The sequence below is a fragment of the Mesocricetus auratus genome, unplaced genomic scaffold (assembly GCF_017639785.1).
Source record: "Mesocricetus auratus isolate SY011 unplaced genomic scaffold, BCM_Maur_2.0 Super-Scaffold_100714, whole genome shotgun sequence".
NCBI lineage: Eukaryota > Metazoa > Chordata > Mammalia > Rodentia > Cricetidae > Mesocricetus > Mesocricetus auratus.
The window spans coordinates 8533566-8549189 of NW_024429270.1; the positions used below are offsets into that span (position 1 = coordinate 8533566).

Here is a 15624-nt window from a genome sequence, read left to right on the forward strand (position 1 = left end):
TCCAGCATCCTCACACATTGCATAGTAAAACAGAGAAATGCATTTCATAATGAGCCACGTACCTGAAACTTTTACAAAGCATTATGTTCATCATGTTTCTCCTTTGTTTCTGCTCCCTCCAAGATTTACAAGTTGGATAAGCATTCCCTAGTTTTCCTCTCACACAAAGATAATCTATTATACTGACAATACTATTTATTAGGTTCCACACAAAAGCAGTTTGGGAACACAGCAAGCCCTATCAAGGGTCCAGTTGCTGAGGTATGCACAGCCAGATCCTGATGCCAGAGACTGATGGCTTCTCTCTTTGCACAGAACAGCATGACACAGGCTAAATTTCTGACATGAGAACTGTAAGTCTATTTTCTTTGGTAAATTCTACCTTTTCAGGGAATTTTAAAGCATTCAACCTTGAATGTCACCATTCAAATGTTGTTAGAGAAAAAGTCAACCATTCCTCCTACTTAAGGGAGATCCATCTCAGCACCATGTCAAAAGGAAAAGGAACTGTGCGATCCAACTGAACGCACACACACACACACACACACACACACACACACACACACACACACACACACCATCTAATCAACATTGCTTTAGTAGCCTAAATTTTCAAGATCAGACAGGGGATGATGCCAGGTTTTACCTTCTCCTTTTTATTCCTGTATCTCTCTAGCAATACAACATTTGCTAGATCCAGAGAGAAGAAATCTCATCTGACTCATTAAATGCTGTCATCTCTGTAACCTCCAAGTCTCAACACTGTTCCCCTCTAAGGCAGAGACAAAGCAGAAGGTCATTCTCTCAGAGCAATTCAAGCCCAGCTCTGAACATTGCTTGGGCTAGGTTGCCCTACCTTTCTGAACTGTCTTTTTCCTTTCTGTAAACTAGCATAATACTTCAGACTACAAAGTGCTTGTAGAATATTTCCCTGTTTTTCCATTTTATCAAAATTATTCCTACATATTTTCACTTTATGAATACATTAATTAAATTATTTAGTACATCATTTCTAGAAAATATATTCTCAGTTATGAATTATGGTAAAATCATCATGAACACTCACTGAGTATAAAAATCAATTATATAAAAATAGAATGCTGTTTTCATATAAAAGAATAAGTAAGGAAACTTAGTTGACATCTTTGCAGTTCAAAGATGTATATCTCTACCACCTATGCTTACTTCGATGCCTCTATGTTGAACTATTTATATTTATCTTTCAGTTCAGAAGTTATGACTAGTGCTAGGGACATAAATTCAAATTATTAAATTGAATTTTATTACCCTTCTCATTCTAGCTGGAATTTTTTTCTTTAATTGAATGCATGACTACCTCCTTTTCTCTATGTTATTTGAGGTCAGGTATTGCTTTACCCTGATTTATCCTCCGCCTATCACTACTTCTCCACAAAGTACTGCTTCAATTTGTGTGTATGAAAATACCTGTCTCCTAAAAATTAATGCTAGTATTATCTAAAAGAGCCACAAGTGTTATCTTAATAAGTGGTAGGAGGTCAGTTTGCCAAATAAATTTTTGGACTCTCTGCATTTATATTTTTGATGAGTTTGCATAACAAATTCAATACCTAAGGAGAAATCGAAATCTAGCTCTAGTATAACCATATCTGAAGGCAATAAGGATAAAATCACTCCTATCCTAATGGTGCACATTTATTCATATCCTTGCCTTCAAAGATAAGATCAAGATTTGAGGATTCAAAGGTAATCTAATGCCTCATACAAAGTAGAATGAAATTTGGTTTAGGAAGAAGTCAAACAGAAAAGAAAGCTATAATGAAAGGGTACAGAGAGACATGAGGACATTAAAATGGGGACAAGCAAGTTGGGGTTAGGATATAATCAGAGAAATTCCTCCAGGTGAAGAATGGTTCAGTAAATTAAGGTATCATTTCTTTCAATAGGCTACAAAGCAATTTTTACAAATGGTGTTCTTATGGTATAAGAGGACATTAGAAGCTTTCTCAGTGTGGATAAGTCTATGAATGAGATAGAAAAACTGAATATATATATATAATATATGTAAAATGTGGTTATCTTTTCCATGACAGCAGGTCATTAGTGATGTCTAAATTGGCTTTTATTTGATTGTTTTTGTTTTATTGGGTCTTGCTTTTGCCTGTTCATTAGTTTGCCTGTTTTTTGCTTAATTTTTGTCTTGGTCAAGTGCTTCGTATGATGAAGACATACAGATTGATCAATATTGAATATAAGCAATCTTACCCTGCCCACAAGCACAGGGTCAGGCCCTGTGTATTCTTCTATCACAAAGAACTGGTTCCAGACCCAGCCTCTCTTGGAGCGCTGCAGCACCTGGCCCTCCTTGCCCTTCTCATGGTGTCCATGGAATGAGGGCCGTAGGTGGTTTCGTCGCTCCAGGGCAAATGCCTGGCTGTGGTATAGCATGCTCAGGCACACCAGGGCAGCTTGTAAACAGTAGTTCTCCTTCATTTTTGGTAATGCAGCAGGCACAGGAGAATGCAGCTGTCACTCCCTACACCAACAGAGTGGCAGGCTTTCGGGTGGCGGCCTCCCAGATGTGTCAAGTAGACCTCCTCTGGAATGGAGTATCTTCACGTACTGAGGACATCACATCAGGGCTGCCCACTTCCCCAGTCAGCTTCTGCAAGCAGAGAGATGTTGGGTTAGCTTCATCCTCACATCATTTCATTTCCATTTAGCAACCATGTTGGTATGAATATCAGTTTACATATGACAGCTCTGGGAAACTGACTGCTTTCTCTGAACCCCTCTTGCTCATTTTATGAAATGTATATAAGAATAGTATTCATCGAAATGTTGCAGCAAAGATCTGAATATAAGGCCCCTAAAACTGTCTGGCACACAGAAAGATTTTTACAATTAATTGATCATAAGTGTGTTTGGCTATGATCATGTGCTAGAGAAACTAAGGATATTAAGGAATCCCAGCAGAGTAACACAGTATTCACAGTAATTATGCCAGAGGCTGTCCAAGTTTAGGGAGACTTCTTAGAGAATGTAGCAGCTAGGTTGAATACTGATGTGAAGTCTACTAAGTTAAGAATGGAGGGAATAGGCTACCATGAGTAAAAACACCACAATTCCCCAGCCATTCTGGGTAGTTAACCACAGCATATACCAAGACATTAGCACAAATGGAAAATATAAGGAATTTATGTCACAGACTCTTAGATGAAAGGGAAGACGATGGTAATGAAAATGAACAATAAAGAAATAAATGGTCAAGGTGTGGGGGGACACAGGTCTGAAATCCAGCACTCAGTAGACAGACTCAAGATGATGCCAAGTTTATGAAGTTTGAGGATCTACCAGAGGTCATGTTGGTACCCAGAACCTCAGGCAGAACCCTACCTGAAGACCTCCAACACTTCTCAGAGCATGCCCATTTCCTGCCAATAGACCTCCTCCCTTCAACACCAGATCCCAGCACATAACTTCACATAGAAAAACAAAACAGCCAGGATAGATAAAACAATCCTGTAGAGTAAAAAAGAAAGAAAAAAAAGTCTTGAAGTGTCACCATCCCTGATTTCAAACTCTGCTACACAGCTATTGCTATTTAAAAACAAACAAACAAACAAATAACCTCATGGTAGGTCAATGGAATTAAATCAAAGACTCAGATGTAAATTTACATACTTTTGGACACCTGTTTTTGATAAAGAAATCAGAAATGAACCCAGGATAATAAAAGCATCTTCAACAAATGGCACTGGGCTAAATGGATGTCAGTATGCAAAAGAATGCAAATAGATATGCATCTATCTCCCTGTATAAAATAAAGTTCAAGTGGTTCACAGACCTCAACATTAAACCAGATACATTAAACCTGTTAGAGCAGAATGTGGGAAATAGTCTTCAACACATTGGTGCTGGAGACAACTTCAGAAAAGACAACCAATAGCAAAGGCACTAATATCAGAGTCAATAAATGGAACCTCATAAAACCGACAAACTTCTTTAAAGCAAATGACACTATCAATAGGACAAAACAGCAAGCAGCCTACAGAATGGGAAGATATTATCACCAACTCCACTTCTGAAAGAGAGCTAATATGCAAAATGTATGAAGAATTCAAGACAGTAGTTATTGAAAATATCAAATAATGAGATCTAAAGCCTAGTAATGGGGGATAAGGAGGCAGCCTGCCATTGCAATCTTCGGTAACTAGGCAAGGGTTCCAATAAAAGGACTGGGAACCCAACTCAGCCACAGAACCTTAGATCTACAGTTTGCCCTGCTTGCAAGATGTGCTGCAGCAAAGGTGGCATAGAACGTGTGGTATTGGCTAACCAATCACTGGCCAGCTTGAGAACCACGCCACAAGATGCAGTTCATGCCTGACATTGCCTGGAGGGTCAGGAACCAAAAGCTGGACAGCACAAAGATATAAGATAGAACCAAACACAACTGGCAAAATAATAGTCAGTGAAATTATTCCAAATATTCTACCTAGCATAACCATCACCAGAGAGGCTTCATCCATCAACTGATGGAAGCAAATGGTGACATTCACAATCAAACATTAGGCATAGATCAGGAAATCCTGTGGATGGGGGGATGAAGGCGTGTAGAAGTTGGATGGATCAAGGACAAGAAAACTGATAGAATCAACCAATCACGGCTTATAAGGTTTCATGGAGACTGAATTGACTATCAGGAACTCTGCATGCATCTGAGAAAGATCCTCTGCACATATGTTATGCTTGTGCAGCTTGGTGTTCTTGTGGCACTCCGAACAATGGGAGCCAGGTATCTCTGACTCTTTTGTCTGCTTTTGAGACCCTTCTCTTCATACTGGGTTATCTGGTTCAAATTTAGCATAAGGGGATATGCCTAGTCATATTGCAACTCAATATGCTTTATTTGGTTGATGATCCAGGGAGAGGAGGACTGTCCTTTTTTGAAGAACAGAGGAGAAGTAGATATGGTGGAGAGGAGAGGTGGGAGAGATGAGGACTGGTAGGAGAATAGGGACAGAAAACTACAGCTGGGACACAATATATGAGGGAATAATTAATAAAAAGAATACAAAGAAATTTGAGGCTATTTTGATCTAATCTGAGCTGCATAGTGAATTCCAGGCCAGCCCTACCTATCAGGATGCTGTGTTTAAAAAGAAAATATTTAAAAGGTCAAGTCTCTATTGAGCTTTGTTGATCAATTAATTATAATTATAGTGATCAATTAACACTACAGTGTCCACTAATAGGTCAAATTCTCATTGACTCACTGGTGGATTTATTAAAGCTATAGAAGTCAATTAAAGCTGCACCATCAACTTCTTTTTTTGTTTTGTTTGTTCTGTTTTTCTTTTTATGGTCTGAAGTCTCCCTCATCACCTCAGTACCCTGTATCATTTGACAGTTCTACATATGATGCTTTCCAACTTCACTCCAATCATAAGAAGAAAATTTGAACAGGAAACCTGTAACAGGCCCAATATTGCTTCCACAAACCCAATCATCATGCAGTAGGAAGGAACCATTACATAGTTTACGTTTCCAAACATCATGTATATATCTGACCTAAAGTCTCTAGACTTCTTTTTGAGTTTTAGTACTGGAAATAACTTTTTCCTTGTATGACATTCTTTGTTCATTCTGCTTTCTTATATCTCATGTTTCATTGAATAAAAGTATATGGTCTCTATTGATGGCATCTGGAATACAGGCTTAAGCCAGCTAGCTCTCAGAAACACATGTATTCTCTATTCTCCACTACCCAGGGACAAACACCAAGTAGGACCTGGGATTCTTCCTCTTTTCCCATGGTAGAAAATGCAAGCCTTTCACTCTTTGCTGCTCACCAGATTGTATGCTTGTGCCTTAAAAGTGGAGAAGACACAAGGAGAGCGGTGAGGCACTTAGAGAGGAAGGAAGAAATAAGTGTTACAGGGAACACGGTAGCCATTTGTCCTTAGTAGTCTAAGATATAAATGGGCTTGTAGAATATTTTCATAGAGCAAATCCTGTTTCCTTGTCAGTCTTTGACTTGGCCTATCCAAGCCTTTGTCATAGCCAAAATAATTTCTGAAGAGGCTGCAGACACAGAGTTGGAGGTTCTATCATCCAAGTAAAAGTTTATAATAGTATTGTTCCAGTTTCTTCGAAAGGAGGAGTTGAAGCCTTTAGCATTTGTTGTATTGCATTGCATGCATTGGAATATGTAAAATGCAATAATATGCATTGGAATGTGCAAAATTCAGTAAGAAGGAAGGAGGTTAAAAAGGCAGTGCTGTCACACATCAACTTCTTTTCTCATTAATATTCATCATTTTAATATTGTATTTTTAACTATCTCTCCCCCACACTCTGTGTGAATGGTGTACATGAGTTCAGATGCTCACAAAGGCCAGAAGCCTTCAGATCCCCTGAAACTGGAGTTCTAGGTAGTTAGGGGCTGCTAGAAATGAGTGTTGGTAGCACAACTAAAGTCCTTTGCAAAAGCAGCAAATGCTCTTAACCACTGAACCATCTTCCTAGCCACAACACTCACCATTTTAATAATCCACCAAATTTTGTTTTTAGCAATGCCAGAGCACTATGTAGCAAAAGCATAGAAAATGCCATCAACAGGGAGGAAATATTAAAGTGAGGTCCTAAGAAACAACAGTGAGAGCAGTGGGTTTAGCTAAGGAAACACAGCTCCAACGCTAATTTGTCTTGGACCACTTCAGTTCCCCTCTGTATGACTCTGCCTCCCCATTGGTAAAATGGAAGCTTGAATAAAATTGTCTTTCAGAGGCTTCCTTCTTCTTGCATGTTATTGAGGTTTTAGTGAAAGACTATGGAGGGTGTTTTTCTAATTTCTATTCTGTGTTTTTGTCAGACTGGTAACCTCTTAATAGTTAAGGTTATACTTATTACACATGTCTAGGATCTGAGTTCAAAGAGGCCATCCATAGCAGTTCAAAGCATGAGTTCAAGTACACACTTGAACTTGAGACTTAATGCTGCCTCTGTAGAAATTCTGGAAAAGAAAGGAAAGAACATATGGTGCAAGGTCTCTGCCCATTTTGTACCACGCCGAGTATTAAGTGTTCATTCACAAGGTGATAAATTATTCCAGCATATAAACTGTGAAGTGTATTTGAAAGAAAGGGTTTAATTAAAGTTGATATTTCTGCACCTCCTTTTTTCTGACTGCCATTTTGCTGTAAAGCACAATTATTTCTGACACCAAAGTGCTGAAACTACATGACAACTTTTCTACTTTTAAAAAAAGTCTAGTTTCATACTAATGAATAAGAGTTTCAATGTGACCAATAAACAATAAACTTTACTCTTTTTATAAAAAGATAACATTATCAATTTTCTGTTGAAAACAATAGCAAAACTAACCTTTTAAAGTAACTAATTAGTCATATGATTTTGAAATGCTTATATGACCATATACAATATGTTGCATATCTTAATAATTAATTCTTGAATTATGTAACTTGAATTTTAAGTCATTTACTCACTTCAGAATAAAAATCTATTGAGCAAATTAGTTTTTATTAGCCACCATTCAAAATGTCACAATTATTAGATCATCTATTGATTAACACATCAATACTTTTAATGGAACTATAAATAATACTTTTTAAAATATATGAACATTGAGGGCCAGACAAATTAAACACAACTTGTCCTATGGCAAGTTTCTGGGGATAGCTAGACTGAAATTTGAATCCATCCCTTCCTTGTGTATTTTGAACAAGTGAACATTACATTCTCTTCCCTTTGTCTGCTTTTAAAGATCAAAAGGAATTGAAAGAATAATCTAGAAGATATCAAAATGCAGTATATAAGTTCACATGGCTGGAATTAGTCACAAAGCAATAACAAGACTATGACAAAAACAATTAACTAGTGTTGTTAGTATTATCTGCCTAAACTTAAAAGGAATTTTCTTGAGCTAACTAATCAAAAAAACCATATAAACGACAGTATTATTGTCATCTCCATTGCATATGCAAGCGGAATACAACACACACAGATGAAGTCCCTTTTGTAAGGTATCAGAGACACCTAGAGAGAATGATGGGATTGACCCCTGTAGGATGATGGTTCCCAGACTTTCCAAACATGGATTCCACCCCTTACTTGATCCAGCATATCTAAGAGAACACCAAAGACCAAACACAGAGAGATGTCTCTATACTTACGAAATCACCTCATCTCAATAGTCATTTAAGATTAGAGAGCCTGAGGTGAGTGCATAGACTATAATTCTTAAACAAAATTAGCCAAACTAAAAAGTAAGAGAGAAGGAATTTCAAAGAAGAATCCAAAGTGAAGAAGGATAGGAGGTGAGAAATTATCACCATCAAGTCTTACAATGTGGTGTAGTTAATCTTTATTTCTTTATCCTTGAATTTCTATCTCAAAATTTCTAAAGATAGGCCTTAAGTGAGGTATGTGTTCAGGGAGCTTTATTTATATAATTATGGGATTTTTATAAGAAAGACCTGGAGAATCTCAAGAATGGATTGATGAATGCAGTAGAAATTTAGCACGAATCTCACACAAAAATTAATAGGATGCTGCCCTCCTAGGGAGGCCTTGACATGGGGAATAATTAGGGAAATATATCAATGCTCTAATTAGTATTAATAACGACCCCCCAAGGCAGTTCTTGAGCAATCTTTCCATTAAAGTACTTTCTATCAGCTGCCAGGATGCCTCAGCATTGGGGTTCCACTAACACATATAAGACTTTATTTTATGATGGGAGCACATTTGCTTGGAGGGAAAAATAAATGTTGTTGAAAGTCACAGGAGTAATAACATGACAGGAAAATGGATTTGCAAAAACACCAGTTCTAAGTGGAAGGCTCACCCCTCTATCTGGAGAGCAGATAGTCCGTCATAAGTGACTGCGCCTTGAGCATAAAACATTCCTGCTGCGCCTGCTTTTGTCTCCATAAAAGAAAATGACATATATGGGTGTTTAAGTGTATTTGGATTCCTGCTGGAAATTGTTATCTGGTAGAGAATGAAAGACAAAAACGCTTAGCAAAAAGCAAGCAGATTTGGTTTTCAGCCTTCTCCTCCTCACAGAGCTGCAAGGATCAGGCATACTGACCTATTCTTTTTATTTCCAGCTAGCTAATTTACATCTAAAGACAGGTTATCATTACGCTAAGAATATTATCAAGGTTCCCACCAGAGCTCAAAATCCTATTTTTGTATCTGCAATGCTCCCTTGTGGGTGAGCTCAGGGACTCTGGTCTCTCCTTCAACAAACACAGCTTTGTAACCAATCGGATTCTATTATGCAAATTAATTCAAGAATATTTTATTCCCCGCTCAGATCTCATCACTCAGTGCAGAGCTGGTTTCTCATTTCAAATCAAATCACAGGAATTATGCCTTGTCTGTGAAAATCATAGAGAGGGTTGAGAGGAAGTATTGCAAGAACTGTTGAAACATAATTCTCTGTCTCAGAATTCTGCATGTGGAGCAAGGCCTAAGTTTGGAATAACCACTTCTTCTCAGGTGCAAAATATACATTGGGCACTGTAAAAGTATCATGATATATGTTGACCCATCATCAAATGCCAAAATCAAATACTATAGTTTGTTACAGCAAGTAAAAACAATGAAGACATTTTCTAAACTTAAATGGAATTTTTACAAAGGCTCAAAGATAAGTCTCTCTCTTTCCTTCCTGATATCTAAAGAACCATGGGAGCACAGTTCTGGAAGTAGGAATAACATTTGATAACCTATGAGTTGTGCAAACTCTGGTCCAAAATCTGGTTAAATTCCTTACAGAATTCATAAATTTAAGTAGAAGTGATGGTAGTAGTTTCATCCTTTCCAAGCCAACTGATTTTGTAATACTGGCCAGCAGGGGAGAGCTTTCAATACAACATTTCTTTGCATTTTCAGCATATTTAGTATATGTTACTCTTGGTTTCTCACAGCCATTAGGTTTCATGGGAAACTAAGCTAAGACCTCATGTCTCACAATAATTTAATCATGTTTATGTCCAGTGTATACAAAGAAGAACATATTATTCATGCTTCATTCAAGTCTTAGGACAGTCTTTCTCACTGCAATACTTTTTGAATGTTAGTCATTAATATAAACAAAACACATCAACACGTACAGGAAGCAACATTGTGAGCAGTGTCTGCTCTAGTCAGACTAAGTGCTCCCTAGGAATGTGTGGAAAGAAATAGATTTCACTTTCAACTTTTCTTTGGCATGAACTAAACTACCTGATGGAATATCAGCCCGAAGTGGCAACGATAAGCAGATACTTAGCTTAATGTAATGTCATCAGTGATATGAAAGGCACGGGTGCAGACTTCCCTATGTCTCCAAACAGTAAATATGCAGAAAGTGGTCTTTATTTTCTGCCTCATTAATTCAGGGTCAAACCTTGCTGGAACCTTGAGACTACATAGGTGGCAGTGTACTTCTGATTCTTAGATTTCCTCAGTGATACCTGTGCCCCAAGTAGTAAAAGAAAGATCTGCACAAACAACATTATATACAAAGCACAGAGGAGTCAGTAACTGCTGTCATCTTGACACATGATCTTGTGACACATCAGTCATCCCTGTAGTACCTGCTTGCTCTAGTCCCTTCAAAGGAAACAGCCATAGTCACAGCCTCGGATGCCTTGTCTACTACTACACTTAACTATGGTTGATTAATCCGTTGCTGCTATACCAACAAGTAAACCATAAACTAATCATTGGTGATTACAACCAGCATCACCTGTATTCAAATGACAGTCTAGGAAAATAAGATTTCCCAGGAACTTGAATGAAAGACAACAGAACTCATTTGTAATTAGTGAAAGGCCAGGCACAGTCAGATTAGGAAGCACCTAAAAGAGAGAGGAGCCACAAAGCGATACACAGCTGTCCAGGCTTCAATAAATTCAAGGCCATGACCAACCCAACTAGAAGCAAAAGAGAAACCATTGCATTGCTCCAAGAACCATGCAAATGACGCAAAATGTAAACTTGTTTTTCTGAAGACCTATGTAACTGTCCTTGTAGTACCCTCACCCTGGGCCAAACCCACTCACTGTTCAAGGCCCTACCTATAAGATAACAATCTACCTCCTGTGCATGAGCTAGCCTGAGTGTTTTGTTTTATCACTCCAACAGTAAATCTGGAAATGTATAGTAATCTGAAAGAAAAGAGTTGGCAGTTCTTTTTCTGACCCAAAGTGACAAGTCACTAGAGAAGAGCATTAGTACAATTGTATAAAATGTCATTTATTTATCTCTGAATTTCTAAAGAAGATTGGGCCAAAGATCTCTAGACTAAAAGCCAAGATGCATACACTGTAGCATACATAGGTTCTGTTAGTACCGGACCGGGCAGCTTAGATAAATTACTCCTTCCTTGGGACTAAGTTTCTCCTCTAAAATAGACGTCCAGAAACAGTTGATTAAATGTTTCCATCTGAAAGAATCTGTAGGTCAATGTTTCCTTGGATGGGAGTTTTTAACCTGTGGTAATGGCGTAAGGCCAGCCATTAGATCTACTCTTATGGTGCTCCATGAGGGCTCACTAACATAGATTTCATTGAAATGCAGAGAAAGTGACCCCTAGCACTGGACAAAGGAGACACCTCCTGACATGACCAGTCCTGAATCTAAGCAAAATGAGTTAGAATTTCTTAGTTAATGAAAAGAATTCATTAATGAATACTGAGAAGGTTATTAGTGGTATCGGCTTCTTAGAGGAATACTGGTGAAACAGAGCTGATTCCTCAGCTCTGGTAAAACTGAGCATAAGCTCAGGTGTCAGGAGTTTGATGTCAACAGCTCAGTTACCACTCACTGGCTGTTGAATAGCATCAGTGAGTCTTCAGGCCACCATAGTAAAAAATGGCAAAAATTGTCAGACCAGTCTCAATAGGGGAAAGCAAGATTTTTTTTAAAGTGGTGCAACAAGAGTACTGTACTTCTAGAAGAAACCATCCTGAGTGAGGTAACCCAATCAAAAAAAGACAAACATGGTATGTACCCATTCATATATGAATTTTAGACATGGACCAGGGGAGTGCCAGCCTACAATTCCACTGCGAGAGAGACTGGGAAACAGAATCTTCATCCAGTGACTGATGGAAGCAGAGGCAGACACCCACAGCTAAACACTGAACTGAACTCCTGGAATCCAGGGACAGAGGGAGGACTGATGAGCAAAGGGGTCAAGACTGGGCTGGTTTAACCGACAGAAACGGCTGACCTGAACAAGTGGGAGTTCTTGGACCACGGACTGATGGCAGAGAGGCCAGCATGGAACTGATCCAGACCCCCTGAATGTGGGTGTCAGTGAGAAGGCCTAGGAAATCTATAGGGCCCTGGGTAGTATATCAGTATTTATCCCTGCCACATAAATGGATTTTGGGTGCCCATCCCACAATGAGGGATGCTTTATCATCCTGGACTCTTGGGGGAGGACCTAGGCTCTGCCCTGAATGAAATGACAGACTCTGGAGATCCCCCATGGAAGGCCTTACCCTTCCTGGGGAGTGGAGTAGGGATTGGGTGGGGGGCTTGGGGGCCTGATGGGGGTGGGAGATCAGGGAAGGGAGAGGGAGCTGGGATTGACATGTGAAGCAAGGTTGTTTCTAATTTAAATAAAAATGATAGATTTTTAAATATTATATTTAAAGTTCATTCATACTTTTAATATGTCTTCTTAGTCCTTTTGCTATTGACTTCAGAATGGAGGGAACATGTCAAACTGTTTCAAGTGTGGCTAATGGTAAGTGCTGAATGAAGAAATGAAGGGTATGTAATTAACTTTCAATTAAAATACATTTAAATTAAGAGTACTCTTGTATATATGTGGCATGCATTAAAAAAAGTTAGTTTGCAGCCTTCATGCTTAGGGGATAGTAGGCTTTCCAGATCCTTCCTAAATGCCAGGCAGGTATGGTGTCCCATATATTATCTTGGCATTCAGAAAGCAGAGACACAAGTCCCCTGCAGGATTCTGACTAGCTGGAATAGTCTGTATCATGGAGATATGGGTTCAGTTTAGATACTATCTCAGTAAATTAGGTTGAGAGTGATCAAGAGGGACTCTCTACATCAACTCTGGGCCTCTATGTGGACATGCACACATGTGCACATGCACGTACATATGTGCTCACACACATGTGACCATGCATATACACACTCATGCATAGTGAGATCCATACTGTACTTGTCTCTCATTAACTGATAAGCACAAAAATATAGTCGGAGAAGGCAAAGGGTCCCTTTGCTCCCCATTACTGTTATACAGGACATGGTCTAGTACCCAAGAAACAACAAGGAAGACTAACAACACATTCATTATATTAGCCCTGATACAGTAGCGTACTTGCTCCAAAATATTCCAAGGACTCACTGCTGCACATAAGCAGAAACAAGGAGCCAGTGTTTCCACCAGGCAAAGGTAAACATAACAACTAACATGTGTAAGGTGTTTAAGATAAAGTAGTACTGCAATATCTACAGAAACTATAATAGAAATCACAGAGGTAAATTTGAATTTTCAGAAAATAACACATTTTGGAAATTGAAAAATATTAAGGAAGTTAATTTTAACAGCATATTTTATCATACTCCTGATGCCTGCATCAGATAACTGTAGTATATGTACTACAATATCAAAATATATAAAGTAATAAGCTATCTTATTCTGCTTTTGTTTTGTTATTTTGGTTTTGGTTCAGTGTTTATTTCATACTTAAGTCACAGGTTAAAGTAGCCACATTTTAAGAGCTGAGTAGCCATGAGTAGACTGAAAAAAAAATCAGAATAATAGAAAGCTCTTGATAAAAGAAGGTATATCATACAAGACTTCCTAATAACGAGAATACGTCAAGTAAGAACTAGAAAAATAAGGTTGTGATAGTAGGTAAGGAACTGTTCAAGAAAATACACAGGTAGCCTTTGGAACTCACATATCCAGCACAATGCATGAAGAAAGTAGACACAGGGGAGGATGCTGAAGGCCTTAGGCTCAGTAGAACAGATGGATTCCATACAAGAACATTGGATTTTAAACACTTTGATCTTGTAAACTCTGTACTTCCCAAAGTTCTTCCCAGAGTAGCTATCCTCAATGTAACCTCTGTTTCAGGGGGGAGATTCTGTTACATTGTCAATATCCAGAACTTAAGAATTGCATGATAAGGCAGAAACTTCAACTATTGAGGGATTTTTCCTCTTTAATTAAACAGAGGTGATGGGTAACTTTGAAAATTAGATTAAGTGAACAAAACCTGGACTCCTCACTCCATAGAGAAAGAGAAAATATCAGGAGGTGAAAGACAATTTTCATACTAGAGATGTCTCCTGGCCTGAATGTAGTTTTCCATGAAAGTCATTTCTGTGTAAACAAGAAATTCAGATTCAAAAAGGGAAACATGTTCCTAGGTAATCTAAGAGTGTTCCTTTCAGGGTTGGGGGCAAAAGAAACAAGAGTTATTAATCTGCATAATCTCCCTGGTACCCGAGGTCCTGCACAGAGCTGCTGCCAAACAGTGTGCTCTCTGATAGATAAATCAAGGGAGGAAGGATTCCTTGAAGTTGTACTTCATCTTGCAAACTGATCACTTCAACCAGGGAAGAAAGTTCCTGAAGTCACTAGACATATATTCCACAGCCCTATCCGCTGAGATCCACAGGCATCACTAGAACTAAACCAATGTGTGGATGGTCTTACAAGGAGCGAGGAATGCAGTCAATGTGATTCCAATTACCAGAGGCCTGATTTTCACCAGAGTGTGGGTGGGCTGTTTCAGAGTTATCTTTCTTAATGCTCATGTCTGGACCACCCCAACATGCTCAGAGCAGTCTAAATAAACCCTGGGTCATATTTAAATGGCTCTTTTATATTCCCATACATATTAGAAAGGATGTTTCAACCACTTATTTTTAGAAAGCTTCATAATTATCCCATTGTTGTTTCAATAAATCCAACCTTTGAAACACATTTTTCCAGTAAATTAATACCATTTATCAGAAAGAATGTTAAAAATTTTAAGTCATGATGAAAGAAAAGCAATAGAATACAGCAAACTCACCAGTGCCTCCCATGTTTGTGGAGTATTTGCTGAAGCATGAGCCTAGCACAAGACAGACAGGACTTTTGAAAGCAACGTCAAGTGTCTTTTGTGGGTCTCAGACAGTATGGTCCATTTAATTACATTTTCTATAATCCTCACTTAATCACTGATGTGAATTTTCACTTACCTGGAAGAATAATTCATTGTTCTAAACACATTTCGTGTAAAAAAATCAAAAAACCATATACCTTCTTTTTAATTTATTGCTATAATAACTAATACAAAGAACCAGTCCTCCTTTCTTTTTCCTCAAGCAGAAGTGACAACTTCCTTTCCGTTGGATCACACTGTTAATTAATATACTCAAATAGAATATTTCAAAATTTTTTCTGACCTTACAAAGACATGCAGGAGACATTATATTATCTGTAAACTTAGACAATAGCCAACTCCTCATTGCATTCCTTCATAGTGTATGCAAATGACTATAGACCAAACTGAATACCTAGACATTCTACTTCCAACCGTGATTGAACAATAGAAACACATGAGGAACCCAGTAAATTCCTTATCA

The 15624-nt window shown here is 38.3% G+C and overlaps 1 protein-coding gene across 8 annotated transcripts in view; it reads right to left on the bottom strand.

Moving 5' to 3' along the window:
- Cdh11 (cadherin 11) overlaps positions 1 to 15624 on the bottom strand; it is a 158278-nt gene that overhangs the window by 41618 nt on the left and 101036 nt on the right. For 6 of the 8 annotated variants that reach the window (XM_005078646.4, XM_013119491.3, XM_040740751.1 and 3 more), the window contains one exon: positions 2245 to 2644. In XM_005078646.4, the coding sequence (XP_005078703.1) occupies positions 2245 to 2472 (228 nt within the window). In that variant the 5' untranslated portion in view covers positions 2473 to 2644. Of the gene's footprint in view, positions 1 to 2244; positions 2645 to 3375; positions 3502 to 15068; positions 15203 to 15624 lie in introns of those variants that run through there. The other 2 variants (XM_040740752.1, XM_040740753.1) reach the window with 2 other exon arrangements.